The sequence below is a fragment of the Mustela lutreola genome, chromosome 9 (assembly GCF_030435805.1).
Source record: "Mustela lutreola isolate mMusLut2 chromosome 9, mMusLut2.pri, whole genome shotgun sequence".
Taxonomy (NCBI): domain Eukaryota; kingdom Metazoa; phylum Chordata; class Mammalia; order Carnivora; family Mustelidae; genus Mustela; species Mustela lutreola.
The window spans coordinates 26507964-26527790 of record NC_081298.1 but is presented as its reverse complement, the minus strand read 5'-3'; the positions used below and the strand labels follow the sequence as shown (position 1 = coordinate 26527790).

General features: G+C 49.0%; 1 protein-coding gene across 11 annotated transcripts in view; it reads left to right on the top strand.

Annotated features, from left to right (window-relative positions):
- Window positions 1–1894: 1894 nt before the first annotated feature.
- The window catches only part of HM13 (histocompatibility minor 13), a 49252-nt gene continuing 31319 nt past the window's right edge, over window positions 1895–19827 (top strand). For 3 of the 11 annotated variants that reach the window (XR_009344614.1, XM_059133629.1, XM_059133631.1), the window contains exons 1-4: window positions 1897–2199; window positions 11944–12042; window positions 12395–12523; window positions 16921–17003. Coding sequence is in view for 9 of the 11 variants with exons in the window: in XM_059133629.1 (XP_058989612.1) it covers window positions 2017–2199; window positions 11944–12042; window positions 12395–12523; window positions 16921–17003 (494 nt within the window). In the remaining 2 variants the exon portion in view is untranslated. Of the gene's footprint in view, window positions 2200–11943; window positions 12043–12394; window positions 12524–16920; window positions 17004–19827 lie in introns of all 11 variants that reach the window. The other 8 variants (XM_059133636.1, XM_059133628.1, XM_059133632.1 and 5 more) reach the window with 7 other exon arrangements.

Here is a 19827-nt window from a genome sequence, read left to right as displayed (position 1 = left end):
ATTTTTTAATGTAGGCTCCAGGGGCACCGGGGTGGCCCAGTGGGTTAAAGTGTCTGCCTTCGGCTCAGGTCATGATCCCAAGGTCCCAGGATGGAGCCCCAAGTCAGGCTCTCTGCTCCGAGGGGAGTCTGCTTCCTCCTCTCTCTCTGCCTGCTTCTCTGCCTACTTGTGATCTCTGTCTGTCAAATTAAAAAAAAAAAAAAATGTAGGCTCCATGCCCAACATGGAGCTCAATGTGCGGCTTGAACTCACAACCCTGAGATTGAAAGCTGAGCTGAGATTAAGAGTCAGACGCTTAACCAACTGAGCCATCCAGGTGACCCCAAACAACCTATTATTCAAACCCTTATAGTCTGGGGCACCTGGGTGGCTCAGTCACTTAAGTGACTTGACTCTTGATTTCGGCCAAGGTCATGATCCCAGGATTGTAAGATTGAACCACACATGGAGGCCTCCCTTGGTCTTGTTGGCTGTGGAATCCACTTAAAATGTTCTCTCTCAGGGCGCCTGTTAAGCACCTGGCTACAGCTCAGGTCATGATCATGTGGTCCTAGGATAGAGCCCCACATTGGTCTCCCTGCTCAGCAGGAAGCCTGCTTCTCCCTCTCCCACTCCCCCTGTCTGTGAGTGTTCCCCATCTCCTGTGTCTCTCTCCATCAAATAAATAAATAAAATCTTAAAAAAATAAAAAGGTGCTCTTTCTCCCTCTCCCTCCATCCCTGCCCTCTAAAAACAAAAACAAAACAGAACTCCTGTAGTCTGACTCATCTTTGTCTGCCCTCACCATGACTCCCATGCTCCAACCCCACCTCACCGCCTATCAAGCTTGGACCAGGACATGTGATTTTATACCATCTGTGTCATTTATCAACTCATTGCGTCTCAGCTCTAAATCCACTCTTTTTGCCACTCTGTATTAATGGAGCTGGGCCTTCTAAGCAATTCTCCTTTTCCAGCTCACATAGTTAAGCTTTTTCACTACAGGGTACTAAAGGGACATTGGAGGGGGAATGGACCTTCCTTTCCAGGTTTCAGGTTGGCTTACTTCCTCAGTTCCTGGAGAGCATGATTTTTTCTCCACTACTTGGCCCCAAATTTCTCCAGTGCCTGGTGTCTGCATGGTGCAAATTTCTCAGTTTGCCGGCCGCATACTTCCTCCAGCTTGTAACTAGGGTAGCAGTTGCATAGCCAGGAGCCCCAGACAGCATGGGTCTGTGCCCAAATTCAGGTTACTCCTGCCCACACCTTCTCCTCAGCCCTACACACCTATACACTGGAAACTCCTCAGGACTTCCCATCTGCATAGCCAACCCCCTGATTTTTGTCCCCTGGCCCAAGCTAAATGCAGAAGTGAACTAGATTCCTAGAGAGGGAGGTCTGTCTGAATTATTTATGTCCATTAACATACTATAGAATACATAAGTACATACCAATATCCTACAGACTCCATATTTTTATTTATTTTCTTCATTTTATTGTTTTCCCAACCCCTTCCCTTACCACCGCGCTATAGGGACGGACTTTTGCCTGTATTGTTCCTCTCTGTGTCCCCAGAGCCTGGGGCAGCGTCTGACATATAATGGGATACTCAAATATTTAAAGAGCGAACGAACAATTAAATATCGGATGAATCATGCATGAGTGAACAAATTCTGAGTTATCAGGATGAGGTCTTGTGGGGAGAGGAAAAGGCGATTGAGGAAGTCGTCTGGGACCGGGGTATGGGATCCTCAGGACTCCCTCGGGATGGACGCCGCGCACAGCGGTCTCAGAGTTCCTTTCCGGACCCATCGCGAGTTGCTTAGCAACTGGTCGCCCGGCCCTCCGCTACCATTAGAGGGCGCGCGGGCGGGGAGACGTGAACGCGCACGCGTGCGCGGCGCGGACCGGCGAGGGCAGCACGTCACTTCCTGTTTCTTTAAGGGAACGTGGCTTTTCCCCGCAGCGCCTGTCTTCGCGTCTGCGTCTCCGCTGCGGCGGCCGGAGCTGGAGTCGGACCCCGAGCGCAGCGTCGCCATGGACTCGGCCCTCAGCGACCCGCACAACGGCAGCGCGGAGGCAGGCGGCGCAGCCAACGGCACGACGCGGCCGCCTTCCACGCCCGAGGGCATCGCGCTGGCCTACGGCAGTCTTCTGCTCATGGCGCTGCTGCCCATCTTCTTCGGTGCCCTGCGCTCGGTGCGCTGCGCCCGCGGCAAGGTAGGGTCGGAGGCAAAACCGCGCGCGCTTTCCATCTCCCAGCTGGGACACGACTGACACGGACCCTCCCTCCCGCCCTTGGCGGAACAGACACCTCTTCTCCCCAGACACCCTTCACGGCATGGATCGCCACCGCTTCCCCATCCCGAGACCATATCCGGGAGCTGGCCCTGGGTGCTCCGGGATCTGACACATCCCCTCACAGGGACCTGCTTCTGCCCCCACTCGGACCCTGGCACATCCCTGCCTCTGTCCGTCATGCAGCAAACACTGTCAGCCTCACACCGGGATTCGGGCAGTGTATTATTCTGAGCCTACTGGACCCAGCGAGGCCGGCCCCACCCTCTGCTCTGGCTGCTTATCCCATATGGGACACCTCTTCTTGGGTTCTGGGTCAACCCCCGTCTGTACCTGATGGGGCGCTGGTCCTGACAACTGAGTGGTACAGTCCCCTGTCATTCCTCCATTCGGAACCCTGCCTCATCCACCCTAGGGCAAATTCTGGCATCCTGAAACTGTGACACCTGTCTAGCTGGAATCTGTGACCCATAGTGTACTCTTCTAAAACCTCCAGATCAGGCCCTTGAGCCACCTCAAAAAAATTAAGCCAAGGATATAGCTGCAGCTCAGGCACCAGTTTTTGGCTTCACTTCTCAGACCAGTTTCACTCAACCAGCCCCTCAGAACCTGGCACCACAGTGCCTCTCTTTTTAACCAAGCATAGACCCCTTCTTTTGCTGGTTTGGTCTTCCTGACTGGTAGACACTCCCAGTCTTGGACCTGTCCTAGCCTGAGCCCAGACCCTGTTCCTAACTCCTCACCCTGTTCCCACCCCCCAGACCCTAACCCTACCTTGAAGTAGCATTTCTCTCTGTGCTCCCTAAGACAGTCCCTCCACCAAATTGAGCTCACCTACTGAGCTGCTGTTGGGCTCCCTTATGAGACCAGGCCAGACCTATTCCTGATGGTTCTCAACATATGTCCCATTGGACACCTAGAAGGCCCCATCATTTCCCCCTCTCTCCATCTTCTTCCCTATTAAGCCTTCTCCAGCCCCTTGAACCGATTGCTTCTCACTTCCTGGCACCCTCTCCCCTCCTAATCTGTAGCTCCTCCCCCACCAAAACCTGAAGCTGAACCTAAGCGGAAGCTGTCTTACCCAAAGAGGGCAGGTCCGCAAGGCAGCTGCCACTTTTGAAACTGCTCAAGTGCGGGTTTTCAAACCATTACACAACTTGAGGTCTGCCACCTTCCTTACCCAAGATCCGAGAACTCTCTGTTGGGTCCTTCTTTGGGCAGACACAAAGGGAAATAGGGCTTAGATGGCTCTATTTGCCTTTCCATTCTGCCTCTTCTAAGCAGGGTTCAGGCGTCTGACTTTTACTTTCTGCTGAGATCGTGATCTCGATCTTGTGAGATTAAGCCCTGCGTCCATCTTTGCGATGAGGTTGGGGTTCTCTGCTTGTGGTTCTCTCCCTCTCTGCCCCTCCTGCTCATGCTTGTGCACTTTCTCTCTTCCTCTCTTTCACTCTAAAATCTTTTTTAAAAGATTTTATTTATTTATTTGACACAGAGTGAGAGAGACAGAAAGGGAATACAAGCAGAGGAAACGGGAGACGGAGAAACAGGCTTCCCGTGGAGCAGGGAACCCGATGTGGGGCTCAATCCCAGGAACCTGTGATCATAACCTGAACCAAAGGCAGACGCTTAATGATTGAGCCACCCAGGCGCCCCTCAAATAAATAAATCTTTAAAGAAAAAAGACAGCTAAAGAGTTGGTCAAAGCTCTGGTGTGGTGGGAACAGAGGGTGTGCATAGAAGAGAGCTCTCCATCCACCATGGCCTCTAGAATACCTTGCCCACCATCTCCTGCAAGCTGCGTGAAATTGCAGACAGCCAGACCCACCACCAATAACCAGGATGTTCTGAAATTTACAAAGCCTTCACCGTCTTTGGTTCTCCCAGCAACTGAATGTTACAGATGGAACCAGTTTTATTTTACCTGTCTTATGGAGAAAGAAACTGAGGATCAAAGAAATGACTACTCTTGATCCCTCTGCCAATAAGGGGCAGAACTAGGTGTTGCTAAACCTAGTCCAAGGCTGTCCTTGATATATGTGCCTCTAAAGACCCACACAAGTGGCATTTGGGCCTGGGGGGAAAAAGGCCAGCAACTCCCTTTTTCTACCCTGAGTCATGTTTCCCAGTCATGTGGCAAGGAGAGAGAAAAGTTAGTGTGGGGGCCCAGGAGTTTTGATTTCCCACCAATGTTAGACCTTAAAGCCAGCTGAGAGAGGGCATGTGAGGACAGAATTATCTCTGGAGCCAAGTTGTCCATAACAGGCAGGGCAAATTGTGAAATCATGGAGAGAAGAAGGTGGAGCATCCAGGAGTGTGTTGGGAAGAAGTAGCCGTGGGAGGAGCAGTCTTAGAGGGGTGCCCATCCCTCTCAGAGACCTGTGTTCCCAGAAGGGAGCAAATCCCAACCCAAGCAATAGCTGGGGATCAGATTACTTCAAAGGCCCTTGGCCTGTAACTCAGAGGAGAGCCCCTCAGCCAACTGGACTGGGCTTCTGCTCTGTGCCAGGCCCTGGGCTGGGTACCAGGGGTGCTGGGACAACAAATGCCAGGCCTTGTCTTCCCAGAGCTCAGTGCCCCACGGAGAAACAGATGTGTAAGCTGCCAACTAAACCGAATCCTGATACGCCTTCCAGAGGAGGCCGCAGCTGCCTTTGCAAAGATGGGCGAAAGTTCAGCAGGCAGAGCAGGAGAGAGGGAGGCATTGCTTTGCAGGGTGCATTCAGAGGGGCAGCGAGCAGTGCGATGAAAGCCCCCGGGGCAGGGCCCTGGAGGCCATAACAGAAAGATGTTCAGGCAGCCTGCAGCCTTTCTGCATGATAGAATCCTGAAAGCCACACAGTAGTTCATCTTCATAGCTACAAAATGACTACACACTTGTAAAAAAAAAAAAAAAATCCAAGCCATGCAGAAGTATAAAGGAAAAGCCTCCTCAGTACCACTTTTTGAAGGAACCTATTTAGCTCTTTGGTGTGTAATTTCCCAGAACTTTTCTATGTATATATAAATGTGTGTGTGCCTGTGTGTATACACAGATGTAAATTTATTTTTATAGCAGTGGGTTTTTATATTACATACTGCTCTGTAACTTGACATGGTTTTTTTGTTGTTTTTGTTTTTAACACTGTGTCATGGTCATTTTCCTGTCCATATCTGCAGATCTGCCTCATTATTTTATGTCAGGGAGGGTAAGTAACACATGCCTGTGGTATAAAATTCCAGAGGTGCAGAGGGCATCTTGAAAGCCTCCGTCCCACCCAGCTACTCAGCTTCCCTTCCCAGAGGCACCCCCTGTTACCTGTTTCTTGGATATCCAAGAAGTTCTGTGCCTTTACAAACAAATAAGCATATGCTTTCTCCGCATTTTTGCAGTATAACTTACATTTTGTTATAAATCCACTTTTTGGCACCTGGCTCTTTTCACCAGGTATATGTTGGAGATCAGTATATCTGTGCGTACGGAGTGGTCATGTTCTTCGACAGCTCTGTGGGATCCAGCCAGTGTCCCACAATTTGTTTAGAGCACTGGTCTCAGAGTATGATTGCTAGACCAGCAGCAGCGGCCACAGCCTCACCTGGGAGCTGGTTCGAAATGCAGATTTTGAGTTAGAGACTCACTGTGGGCCTGGCAGTCTGTTTTCACAACCCCTCCTGACAATTCTTCTGGGTGTTCATGTGAGAACCTCTGATTTAGAGTTCTCCACGGGTTGTTCAGATGAGTGTCAGTCTTTTGCTATGACAAGCCATGCTGAAATTCATCTCCTTATATGTTTGTTATGTCACACTTGTTTGTATTTGTAGGATTTTTTTGGTGGTTGTTGTTAAAGATTTTATTTATTTATTTGACAGAAATCACAAGTAGACAGGCAGGCAGAGAGAGAGAGAGAGGGAAGCAGGCTCCCTGCTGAGCAGAGAGCCCTATGCGGGACTCGATCCCAGGACCCTGAGATCATGACCCGATCCGAAGGCAGCGGCTTAACCCACTGAGCCACCCAGGCGCCCGGATTTTTTTTTTTTTTTTAATTGATTTGCGGGGTCAAGGGCCATGTGCATGTTTGATTTAGATGGATCTTACCAAATTACGCACCCTAGAGGTTGTATAAGTTTATACACCCACCAGCAGTGACCTCAGTTCCTGTGTGATGGCTGCGCAGCAGTCCAGTCCCAGGGCTTTCTGAGCCAGACTGGGGGATCCATTCAGGTCTAGGCTTCACAAAGAGTTCCTGGTAGAGTCAGTGATGGGCGGGAGGGAGAACAGGAAGGAGGCTGGTGATGTGGTCACCGTGAAGACTGCAGTGGGGCACAGGATTTGGTTGGGGGGGGATGCCAGTTTGAGTTCTAGAAATGCTTAGGAAGCAGAGTGAGGTGAATGAGTGAATGTGGTGTAAAGAGGAGGAGACCCTGGGGTCTCCAGCTGGGGTGAAATGAACAGAATGGTCCACAAGTCCCAGATCATTTCTAGGACATGGCCTGGAAGCAGCACTCCCAGAGCTCGGACTGAGCCAATGACTCGAAGCCGGGCATCTGTCTTCCCTTGATGCTTTTGCTTCCGCCCTGATAGCTGAACATCCACAATGTCACTGGAAGCTAAATTTATTTCGGCTATTTGTGTCAGCTTCTCTCTCTCTCTCTCTCTCTCTCTCTCTCACACACACACACACACACACACACACACACACTCACTCACACATTCTTTCTCTCTCACTAATTACGTTTTGTGTTTTGGGAGCTCTTGCATTTGCTTAAGAGCATCTGGCTTAAAAACCCACATCGAATTGGTAGAGAATCCTAACAACTTTTTATGCTTTTGTAACAACAAAGGTTAACTGTTGGGGGGGGTGTTTGTGAGGGGAGGAGCAGAGGGAGAGAGATTCTTAAACAGGCTCCATGCCCAGTGCAGAGCCCAACATGGGGCTCCATCTCGGGTCATGACCTGAGCCAAAATCAAGAGTCAGATGCTTAACCAACTGAGCCACCCAGGCACCCCAAAGGTTGATTGTTACATTGTCACAAGCTCCCTGAGAATCTTGTCACAACTTGCTAGCACAAATTTCCAGGTAGGAAAGGTAGAGGTCATCTAGGAAGTAGTGGCTAAGAGTTGGGACACTGGGGGACACCTGGGTGGCTCTGTGGGTTAAAGCCTCTGTCTTCAGCTCAGGTCATGCATGATCTCAGGGTCCTGGGATCGAGCCCTGCATCAGGCTCTCTGCTCAGTGGGGAGCCTGCTTCCTCCTCTCTCTCTGCCTGCCTCTCTGCCTACTTGTGATCTGTCAAATAAATAAACAAAATCTTTAAAAAAAAAAAAAAAAAAAAAAGGGACACTGGACCCAGACTGCCTGTGTTTGGATTCAGGCTCCACCACTCACCAGCTGTGTGACCTTAAGCAAGTTACTTTACCTCCCTGAGCTTCAGTTTCCTCATCTGTAAAGGGGAGCTTTTAAAAATACCTGCTTCACAGAGTTTTTGTGAGGATGAAATCACATATAGCACCTAGAGCAGGGCTTCGCACATAAAACACTCTCCTAAGTGTTACCTTTATTACTGTTACTGTCAGATTTCCAATCTCACATTCTGACTCAGCATGGCGGCTTGGATATTTACACAGTCACCATGGATGAGCCAGAGTCCTTTGTGTAGTGGGATGTGTGTCCAACCTTGGCTTGTCATCAAGTAATTTTAAGCTTCTTTCCACCCAGGATACAGGGCTGAATTGAAAGGATTATGTGGAGGACTCCTGGGTGGCTCATTTGGTTAAGCATCTTCCTTCGGCTCAGGTCATGATCCCAGGATCCTGGGGTCAAGTCCCACATCGGGCTCCCTGCTCAGTTGGGGAGTCTGCTTCTCCCTCTGCCTGCTGCTCCTCCTGCTTGTGCTTGCTCGCTCTTTCCCTCTCTCTGACAAATGAATAAATAAAATCTTTTTCTTACAGATTTTATTTATTTATTTGTCAGACAGAGATCACAAGTAGGCAGAGAGAGGAAGGGAAACAGGCTCTCCGCTGAGCAGAGTCGATGTGGGGCTTGATCCCAGGACCCTGGGATCATGACCTGAGCTGAAGGCAGAGGTTTTAACCCACTAAGCCAGCCAGACGCCCCTGGATAAATAAAATCTTTTTAAAAAGCGGCGGGGGGGGGGGAGGGGGGAGGAGGAATATGTGGAAATGAGCCCTAACGCTCGTTTGTAGGTGAGACCAGAATCCCCTGTGCTCTGCAACTGTAGTTCCCTCTGCCTCCCTGACTTGTACACAAAGCAGATTCCTCAACTCTGTATATATTTGGCTCCTACACCCTACCAGAACCCTTGCTTGACCTTCAAGGCTTTGCCTAAGTGCCATCTGCTTTCTTGTGATTCTTTATATACCACTACTACTACTACTACTACTTATAATAGTACAGAGTCTAGACAGCTCATGTGACAGCTCAAGGCACAATACTAAGTATTTCCAGTGCAAAATTCATAGAATCCTGGGGCACCTGAGTGACTCAGTTGGTTAAGTGTCTGCCCTAAGCTCAGGTCATGGTCTCAACATCCTGGGATCAAGCCCCGCATTGGACTCCCTCCTCAATGTTGAGTCTGCTTCTCCCTCTCCCTCTGTCTCACCCTGGCTTGTGCACATATACTCTCTCTCTCTCTCAAACAAATAAATAAAAATCTTAAAAAAAAAAAAGTCATAGAATGCCGAAATTCACCATACAGCTGAGGAGATTGAGGCTCTGAGAGAGAGAAATAACATTCCTGGGCCCCACAGCTGGAAAGAGGCAGAGCTGGAAGTCACTTTCTGGCATCAGAGCCCTCTCCCATCCATTTGGCACTCAGGCTGGATATCGCAGCAGTGTATGTCTTGTTTTGTCACATGTCACACTGTATCGTGGTGTTCTCTCTGCATGTCAGGGTCTTGGCCTGCCTGCCTGTGGACTCTGAGATGAATAACTGTCTAATTTACGTCTGGGCCTCTGCTCCTCCTAGAGGGACATACGTTGAGCTTGTGGAGGTATACAGAGGGGTGGGGAAATTTTCCCCAGCCCCACAGCACCCTGTTGCCAAAAGCAGACACCCAGGGCTGGGGGAAATGGAGGGAGTCAGTACTGCTCACCCACCCCACCCCTTCCTCCCAGCAGAGCTTCCCCTGGGTGCTCTAGAAAGGTCGGTCTCCCTCCCGGCCACCTCAGTCAGGCACATGCTGGGGTTTGGGGAAACGCCTCCCTCCTCCCCCTCTCCCTGACAGTCCCAGCTCCTCATACACAGTTACAGCACTTTATACTTTGCCAGGCTGTTCTGCATCCCATATCTCATTTAGTTGAAATCTCTCGGCCCTTTTTTTATTTTATTTTTTTAAGATTTTATTTATTTATTTGACAGAGAGAGATCACAAGTAGGCAGAGAGGCAGGCAGAGAGAGAGGACAAAAGAGGCTCCCTGCCGAGCAGAGAGCCCGATGCGGGGCTCGATCCCAGGACCCCGGGATCATGACCTGAGCCGAAGGCAGAGGCTTTAACCTGCTGAGCCACCCAGGTGCCCCATCTCTCGGCCCTTTTAGAGGTAAATAAAACTAGAGACTATGATCCTATTTGACAGAGGAGTAAACTGAGACTCTGAGAGCCAGGGATGTGCCTCAGTCACCCAGCAAGCCGTTTACTAGAGCACTGAATGCCTTTATCATACTTTATGTGTATTGTTTGCATGTGTGTGAATTTTATCTGTAGGAAAAATTCCCTGAAGTGGAAGTGCTTGGTCAAAGGTGTATGCGCTTGTGATTTTGACAGATACTGACAGTGTGCTCTCTGCAGGAACCGATTTTACCCTCCTGAAGGTACCAAGGGTCAGCACCTATTTCCCTGTAGCCTCACCAGCTCAGTCTGTTACGCAGTGGGGACTTCCGCCATTCTGACAGATGAAAACTGGAATCTCAGTGCACTTCACTTCGAGCTTCTCTTATTAAGAGTGAGGGTGGAAAGAAAGAAAGAAAAAAAAAAAAAGAGTGAGGATAACATTTTTTCCTGTGAATAAGAACTTTTTGTGGTTCCTGCTCTGTGAACCTTCTCGGTGCCCTTGGGCACATGTAAATTGCAGTTTGGTGCATCTGCTGAGTTGCCCTCCCCAAAAGGCTGGACCATTTTGCACTATAACCAACAGTGTATGCACATCCCAGCTCCATTTCGAGGCCATTGCATGGGCTTACTGCTCTCTGCCCTGTCTCCTTCCCTTTCTGCAGTTTTCCTTCCATTGTTGGGCAGAAGGTCTGCCTGACCCGAAATCTGCCCTCTCCAGGCAGCTTCCCCTTGAGCATGTTTTGTCCTGTTGGTTTTTAGAAGGCAGCCGTGAGCCAAAAAAATTAATGAGACTCTGCAGTTGAACATGATCCCTTGTCCCCAGTGCTGGTGCCTTATTCACCGGATAGACATGGTGATGGTGGAATCTTAGGCATTGAGATGAGCCTGCGGAGAGAGAACTTGACTTTGACTTGAGCAGAAGTCTCATCTGTCATTACTAGGACCTCTGGTAGCTAGGATATAAAGTGGAATAGCCATACAAAGTGCAGGGAGAATTGCAGTGGGAGAGGAAGCTTAGCCAGTGGGAAATCTGGAAATGCTTCATGGCAGCGACATTGGCAAGGTCCTTGATGACTGAGGATTCTGCTTAGCTGAGAGAGCATGATGGTCTTGAAAGCTTTCAACTTTGTGTTTTTTAGTATGAATTTAAACCAGAATTATACTGCCACTGGTGGATTCTCATTAGAAAGTTTTCTGGCGGGTGCCTGGGTGGCTCAGTTGGTTAAGTGTCTGCCTTTGGCTCAGGTCATGGTCTCGGGGTCCTGGGATCGAGCCCCGCATCGGGCTCCCTGCTTGGCAGGAAGCCTGCTTCCCCCTCTCCCACTCCCCCTGCTTGTGTTCCCTCTCTCGCTGTGTCTCTCTGTCAAATAAATAAATAAAATCCTTAAAAAAAAAAAGTTTTCTGGCTGGAATTCTATGAAGTTGATAAAATCCCTATTCTGTGCTGTTGCTCCACTCCCATTTTTTTCCTTTTTTAAAGTACTGAAATTATTTTGACTACATCCAGGTTTTTTCATGTAAATATTTATCCTCTGTTGTGTCTTTACCCAAAGCACATTGTCGCCAACAGTAGCATCTGCCATTATGGATTTAATTGTGGCTTTTACTCTTACCAGATTCAGTTTCCCCAGTCAAATTTCTTAAGTGTAAGTTTTGTCAAGATTTGCTTCTCCTTGCAGTTGGCGTCTGCTGTGTGCAGTTTCAATTGCTGTCAGTTTTATCAGTTGTTGGGTTGTTTCTACTCAGACCTATTGAATAACAAATTCATCGTGTTTACCTGGTAGCTAATCCATAAGGAAACCGGGAATAGTTCTCATGAGGTCTAGGACTGCTCTGTTGTCACAGTATCCAGTATCCAGGGTTTTCTCTCAATTATTTCATGCCATAACTGCCTCTGCCATCACTCTTGTCCCCAGATATGCCACACTTGCCCTGCTGGGGCCCAGATGGCCCTCGTGCAAAATAGCAGGGTGAAGTATCTTGCCCCAGGGTGGGCAGAGGGAACCGCATTGCCAAAGCCTGGGGTCGGAACAATGTGGTGGGAAGGTGAATGAGCCGCAGCCCCAGAGGCCAAAACTGCACCCCCGACTCACAGGCACCTTTCTTGACTGCTCTAGAACGCCTCGGACATGCCGGAGACTATCACCAGCCGGGACGCTGCCCGCTTCCCCATCATCGCCAGCTGCACACTCTTGGGGCTCTATCTCTTTTTCAAAGTAAGTCCTTTACCACCCGTTGTGTTATTTGGTTTAAATAACTTTGTTTTGTTTTGTTTTTCCCATCACAGGAGATATGCATGTTCATATGTAGAAAATAAAGAAACAAGGGGGAAAAAAAAAGTCCTAATAATTCACCTCTAGACCAACTGCCAACACAGAGATAACCACCGATGGCATTTAGGAGTCTTTCCCATAGTCATTATTTCTTTTCTCTGTGTGGCTTTTTTGTTTTGTTTTCATGATACCATTTTGGTTTGCACTGTACTGTTTATGCTGGGACGGGGTATAGCTTGTGTCTCCAATGCACCTTTACCATACTAATTGCCTTTTTTTTCTTTAATTTACCGAGGTTTATTTTCCAAATAAAAGTTACACAGGCTCAGTGTTGAAAACGTGGAAAACACAGAAAAGTAAAAAGGGGAAAACAGCAGTCATCCAAAACCCCACTACCAGAGACAATCACAGATTCCCTTTGGAGGTGTGTCCTTGCGCTGTTTTCCCGGTGCATGGTTTCTCCGTAGCTGTGGCCACGTGGCGTACTCAGTTTTGTAGCTGCTGCTTTCACTCCCCATGAATAACATCATAAGCATTCTCTCATGTTAACTGCAAACTCTTCTGAAGCTTTTCTTTTTCTTCTTTTTTTTTTTTTTTTACTATAACACATACTATTTTCTGATTATGGAAGTAAGATATGCAGAAAACTTTTTAAAGAGCGGGGGAAAAATACGTAGAGGTAACAGTCCCTATTAACGTTTGGGCATGTCTCCTTTCAGGCTTTTAATAAGCATGCTTTTCACTTAAGTATGATCCTATCCTAGCTGTAGTGTTGTGTCCTGTGTTTTTGCAGTCGTGCCTCACAAGTGCTTTTTCCCTGGTCACTGAAAAGCTCTCAAGGACGACTTTTAATTAACGTGTTAAAAACACAGGTAGATGGCGAAAAAAACCATTTTCGGTCTAAGGGAAGATGTAAATGAGCCATAATCTTCTCCCCAGTGTAGTTTTTCCTGGATCTTCCGCGTAGATCTACGTTTATCTTAAAATTTAAAAACAAATATATGTATGAGATACAGGGTGTTTACTGTAGAGATATTTTTCAATCTGTGCAGTCACGTCTGCCTCGTTAATCTTAACACCTGCCTGTGGCTCTGTTTTACGGCTGCGCCTCTGAGGGATGTCTGGTGCTGGGATGTCACAGAGGTGCTGCTGCGAGCGCCAGCCCCGGGGTACAGGATCTCGGCCTGGGCACGTGTGTTCAAGTGTATTTGCAGTAGGAGGAACAGGTCATGTAGCATCTCCATTTGTAGGTTGAACAGATAGTTCCAAATCCCCAAAAAAGATGGCGCCCTTTTTCGTTTCCCCTGATGGGGAATAGTGGGCTGGCTGCCTTGACTCTCACCAGCATGGGGTGGCATCAGAATTCCTCATCTTTGCCAGTCTGTGAGTGAGTCCACGATGTAATATTTAACACCTGCTTCCTGTCCCATCGTTCCCTCGTTGTTGGATCAGAACTATGCTGCTTAATGGTTTCAGAATCCCCCCACAGGCAGGTTGACCACAACTCACCTCCAGCATCCCCCGCACCCCACTTTAAACAAAAGAAGTCATTCCAGTTTTTACTCTTACAAACCAGCGTGCATCAAGTAATATTAGGTATTCATGGATTTTTTTTTTTTTTTCCTGGACCTTGGGTGAAGAGTTGGATTTACTCCATGCTTCGGTTCATAGCATCCCGTCCTCAGTCCATGCCAGGCGCCCCTCCACCCCTAGTGCCCGCCTCCATGTCCCACCTCCATGTCCCTGTCCACAAGAAACACCTGCTCTGATGCGTTTGCTTTGTCTTCAGATGTGTGTCTCCTTATAAAACGTATGGTGTCGGTCTGTCTGTGTCTACTGAGAGTCCAGCTTCCATAAACAGAGCTGTGCGGTGTATCTCCCTCTGTTTGCCTTTTCTCTCCCCTGTACTTTTGAGATCCCTCTGAGGCCATCTGCACATCTGGCCCATTGCCTCAAGACCCTCTGACATTTTTAGTACTTAGGATTCTTTCCTTTAGCTAGGTTCCCTCAGAAAGAAATTTCTGGCAGTGGAGGGTAGGAGCATTTTTCTTTAAGCCACTGTATGCTCTGCCTGTCCCCCACTGCAGGCGGGTAAGCCCCAACCTGCCGTGCGCCAGAGGACACAGCATACCTCTTATTCATGTCTTTAGAGGGTCCACACTGGGATTTCTGAGAGGTGGCCATCTGGACAACACAGCCAACAGATTCCTCCCAAACTCCAGGCTGGCGGCTTGTGAATTGGTTTTCCGAGTGGTGGGATCCCTCGGCCCCTTTCCTCCCCGCCACCACGCTGGTTGGGATGTTTCTCAACATTATAAAATGTATCTGATTCCACCTCATTTAAAACTGATTGCTCTGAGGCAGCATACAAAAATTATACCCAGCAGCATAAGCATAAAAAAGTAAAGGAAGAAATTGGAGTGAAAGAGCAAATTAAAATAGGATAAAACAAAGCCTTGGGTGAGGACCATACCCTGAACCCAGGCCGTACTTTTGTCAAGAGTGCCTCTGATACTGGTGTCGCTCTGCGCCTCTAGCAGCTAAAACACAGAGAAAGCCAGGCTTGGTGAGACTGGGTGCACAGTCCATAGGCCACACAGTCCAGCCAACTCGCTCTAAGTTGCAGCCAGAGAGATTTTCCTAAGGGCCCAGGCAAAAGGAACACTACTGAGAGGTAGACCAACCACATCGTCATAAAACATGGCCCATGTGCCTATGAAGTATGTTCTTAGGGCTTTTTCTTACGGTAGTCACATTCATCCATCCGTTCTGCAAACATTAACTGGGTGCCTGCTGTATCCAAGGCCCCAAGTGAGAAAAACTGACCATCCCTGCCCTCCAGGAGTCTCTTGTTAATTGGTGGAGATGGACACCAGTCAGTCACATTGATAAATGTGAAGCTACAGTCCTGGGAGGTGCTGCAGAAGCAAGGCGTAGCAACAAGAAAGCACAGAAGAGCCCCGCAGCTAGCATGAACCTCTGCCCCTGCCCCACTCCCACCTCCAGCAGCAGCACCTTCACCTACCTCACTGCTCAGCCGGCCGCAAACCCGGGGAGCCGTCCTCCCTGCACTTGCAGTCAAGGGCACCGTCTTCTGTCTGTCAGAGTCTGCAGTACCCTCACTTCCACCCGTGCCCTGGGAAGTCTGTCTCCCACACAGCAGCACAGGAATCCTCTCAGGACATCCAGTCATGTCACCGCCCTGCCCTTGGTCTCCAGTACTGGCATGACTCACTCACCCAGAGGAATCTAGATTTTCTCACGGCACTGTAGGGTCTCTCTGCCCCTCAGCAGTCCCAGCCTCATCTCACACCGGACCCTTACTCTCTCAGCTCTAGGCTCACAGGCCCTGACTCTTCGCCACGTACATAAGCAACATACCCACCTCAGGACCTTTGCACTCACCTTTCTCTCTGCCCCAAATGCTTTCCACCTCAAATACCCTCACAGTGGCTCCCTCGCTTTGTTAAGGTTCTATTCCTGAACAAGGTGAGTATCTTCCCGTTGAGAAACTTTCACTGACTACCAGTCTAAAAGAGCAGCTCTCCTCTCTTCTCTCTGTTTGCCCTGCTCTGCTTTTCTTCTGAGGACCCATCACCACTTGACAATATATTACATACGTGTATCTTTTGAGATTCTTTCTCTCCTGCGGGCACATAAACTCCATGGGGGCAGGGACTTTGATGCCTCATTTCTTGCTGTGTCCCCAGAGTTCACACGACCCCGTTAACATGGTAGACAGTCAGTACACGTGAGCTGAGTTAATGAGGGGTGGTTGTATCAAGGAAGGTTGCTCCGAGCTGAGAGTCGAAGAAAGAAGGGTGGGGAGAATGTCCAGGGCAACAGAAGAGTGTGTGCACAGGCCAGCTGCCTAGTGGTGGGGCTGTGGCACAGACAGGGCCCTCAGAAAGGCTGGTGTGACCCCAGTGTGCTGTGAGCCACAGCTGAGAAGGTCTGCGGTGGCCATCGCAGGGGCTGAGGCCCGGGTAGGGTGTGGGCCTTGAGCTTGTGAAGGCAAGGCTTTAAGCAGGGGAGGAGTGTGGGCAGACAGGCTTTAAACAGATTCTGTAACGGCTTCCTTGAGAGCACCCGGTGCCCCTGTGCCCCATACCACAGCACATGAATCCCCCCCAGCCAGAGACCCTCAGGAGAGCAAACTCAGGAAGGAGAGGATGACTACGGAAGGAGATGCAGAGCCTTCCCCAGAGTCCAGGATTCCCAGCAGTGACAGGCAGCTTTGGAGTATCACAAAAGAGAACATATCCCAGTTCCACTTGACAGTAAGACTGAGAAGCAGCAGCAGGCAGGGTCTCCTGTCACAGTTTCTAGCCATCACCATGGGACAAGTCCTCCAGAAGACCATCAGGTAGACGATGGGGCAGGGCACAAGCGACTTACAAGTAGCGTGCTTGGGGCCTTGGTAGCCACCATAGGGGGCTCCCTAGATTTTTGAGCAGGGAGAAGGAAACTTGGAAGAGTGCATTCTGAGGCTCCCTTGGGGGGTTGCACTCAGGACTGTCCTCCCCCATGATTCCATGCCAGGACTCTGAGCACAGACCTAGTATTGCCTGTCTCCAGATAATGGAGCTACCAGGCACACACTTACTCCATTGGGTGTCCCTCCGGGGGCCTGAGGTTGCTCCCTTTTCTTCTGTAGCCACAGAAGCTAGAAGGCCCCTAGCACTCTCTGAGATTCTTCCTCCCACCGTTCCCTAGCTCCAGAGGGATGAGACCAACCTCCAGAAGAGAAGCGGGGACTCTGATTTCCCCATAGCCACGAGCAACCCTGACTTCCTGTTTCTTTTTTTATTTCTGCCTCAGATATTCTCCCAGGAGTACATCAACCTCTTGCTGTCCATGTATTTCTTCGTGCTGGGGATCCTGGCCCTGTCCCACACCATCAGGTCAGAAGGCATCTCTTCAACATTTGAAGCAGCTTTCTCAGGAGCCAATACAGGGTCCTGGATGAGAACATGACCTTTGGCGTCATTCAGAGCCAGGTTTGAATCCTGGCTGTACAATCCAAGGGCTTCTTTCCCCTGCGGTACAGCGTGGGTGAGCTAGAACAAGACCTGTAAAGTAACCTCTGTGGCACAGTCCCCTCCCAGGGACTGACAAGAGTATCCAGGGGGTGTTTCCCACCACCACCATCGTTGGGAAGGTTAATCACATTGTAGTACCAGGATGTCACTTGTCACAGTGCTGAGACGGGTAATAGCAGCACCACCTGCCAGGTGTTTTAGGCTGCTGGCACCTCGTGGTAAGCCTGGCTTCTCACACGTGATCTTGTTTCCTGCTGAGAGAGGGGCAGTAGAGTGAGAAGTTAAGAGTACAGCCTCTGGAATTTGATTACCTGAATTTGAATCCAGACTCTGCTACTTAATAGCCCTGTGACTTGGGGCAAGTCACTTAATCTCTCTGGCCTCAATTTCCTCAGCCGAATGTGGAGGAAAATAACTGAACCTTCCTTATGGGTCATGGGAAAGCTTTTAGCCCAGTATCTGACACCTAATGTGTCCAATAACTGTTAACTGTTGTCGTTACTATTACTTCCTGTGCTAACCTGCCAAGTAACTTACAAGGTTAGCTTTTGCTTTTATTTATTTATTTATTTATTTATTTGAGAGAGACAGAGACAGACGGCAGGAGAGGGAACACAAGCAGGGGGAGTGTGAGAAAGAGAAGCGATTTCCTGCTGAGCAAGGAGCCCAATGCAGGGCTCAATCCCAGGACCCCGGGATTATGACCCCAGCCGAAGGCAGACACTTAATGACTGAGCCACCCAGGCGCCTTTAGCTTTTTGCTTTAAATCTTCTGTTATCTTTGGAAACTGAAGCACAAAGAGATTAGGAATTTGCCAAGATCGCACAATGGATAAGCAGCAGAGCCAAGATTCAAACCCAGGTCTGAGTGGCCCCAGAGTCGTGTTCCCATTGCCACCTGCTCAGACAGGCACGTGCTGTGTTTGTCCAGTGGGGATGAAGGACCTAGGCCGGGACCCTGAAGGGGTGCTGCTCTTCATGTCATGGACAGGCCAATTCTCCGTGTGTTGTAAACATTTGGCATTCCCTAGCCCTGTTTCCTAAATGAGAGTTATGTCCCCAGTCTGCCCCCTAGCTTGTGACTCCAAAAGTTTCCCCGCCTGTTTCCATCTGGTCCCTTCAGCTGGATACAGTGTCGGGTTGAGAACCACTGACCATAAGGTGGCCTGTAGACTATGGAGGTTCCCAGAAGGAAGGAACGCAGCTAAAAGTCAGCCTTGAAGGGTGGGAAACCTGGAAGAGGCACAAAGGAGAGGGGAAAGCAAGGAGTAGAAGATCTGTGTGCAGTGAAAACGCATTTGGGATCTTTCTGCAGTTGTCAGAGAGGAAGCGCAGGGCCTGTTCACAAAAGGCATCAAAAGCCAGTTGGGTTTGGCCTTGTTTCCCTAGGCACACTGGCAAGACATTGTGGTACTCAAGAGCGTGGGTTCAGGAGATGTTGGCCCTCGAACCGAGGCCTAGCTCTGCCAGCTCGATAATTTGTATAAGCTTCTCAAGCCCTCTGAGTATCAGTTCCTATAAAACGGAGACACTTAAAAAAAAAAAAAGAAAGAAAGAAACGTAGACACTGCGAGCACCTCCTCACTGGGGCGTGGGAAGGATCAGATGAGCCACGACTATAACATGGCTCAAGTACCGTACCAAGTGCGCCATGAGTTGTGCTTCTGGTCCAAGATCATACAGCTGGGACTGGAATTCTGGTCTTTTGACTGAGTTCAGTGTTGTCTTCAACTTTACCTGCCCTTTCCCCATGCAGTTTTGTTCTGGCCATCTGATAAGAATTTTAATCCAGCCCCCGTCCTAAAAAATGAAGGCCTAGAGAACCTACTTGAGTGACTTGGACCTTACAAAACCGTGGCAGACCCAACCTCACAGGGCAGAGCTCTCTGATGGATCTGGGGGACGGTGGGGGCAGTCGCTTCCAAGCACTGGGCCCCCTCCTTCCCCATGCTGATTAGGGTCCCCCTAATTCTCATCCATCCTACCCCTTCATCTGTGAGAGGCTTGACATTCCCGGGCCTCCCCGTGACCCAACCACCACTTCAGAGAACCCGGTGTATTTTATCTGTCTTTTTTAACTAATTCATAATTTTGACTAGTAGAAATTATTTTTTTATTTAAATTTTTTTTTAAGATTTTATTTATTTATTTGACAGAGATTACAAGTAGGCAGAGAGGCAGACAGAGAGAGAGAGAGAGAGAAGCAGGCTTCCCACAGAGCAGAGAGTCTGATTCGGGGCTTGATCCCAAGACCGTGAGATCACAACCTGAGCTGAAGGCAGAGGCTTTAACCCACTGAGCCACCCAGGCGTCCCGACTGGTAGAAATTATTGACAGAGAACCAATAGCAACTGAAACTGCATATGGTAAAATAGATTAGTGACTAAAACTTACCAGAAGAATCATCTTCTTGATGAAATTTATAGCACAATATTTGACCTGGCAAAATCAGACCTCATAAACACAACAGGTAACCGTGGGCAGGAGAGGTGCTCACCACACAGCATCAGAGCTGTCCTGTGAAAAATTTCATACGGACCAAAAACGGTGGGATGAGAGAAATTGTTTTGAAAAATTTATATGGAGAAAAACTGAATCAGATGCACATAATTTGAGCAAAAAGGGAGGAAAGCATAATTTAATCATGTTATATGGAAAGCTGAGCCAAAAACTATTTTTCTTTTTC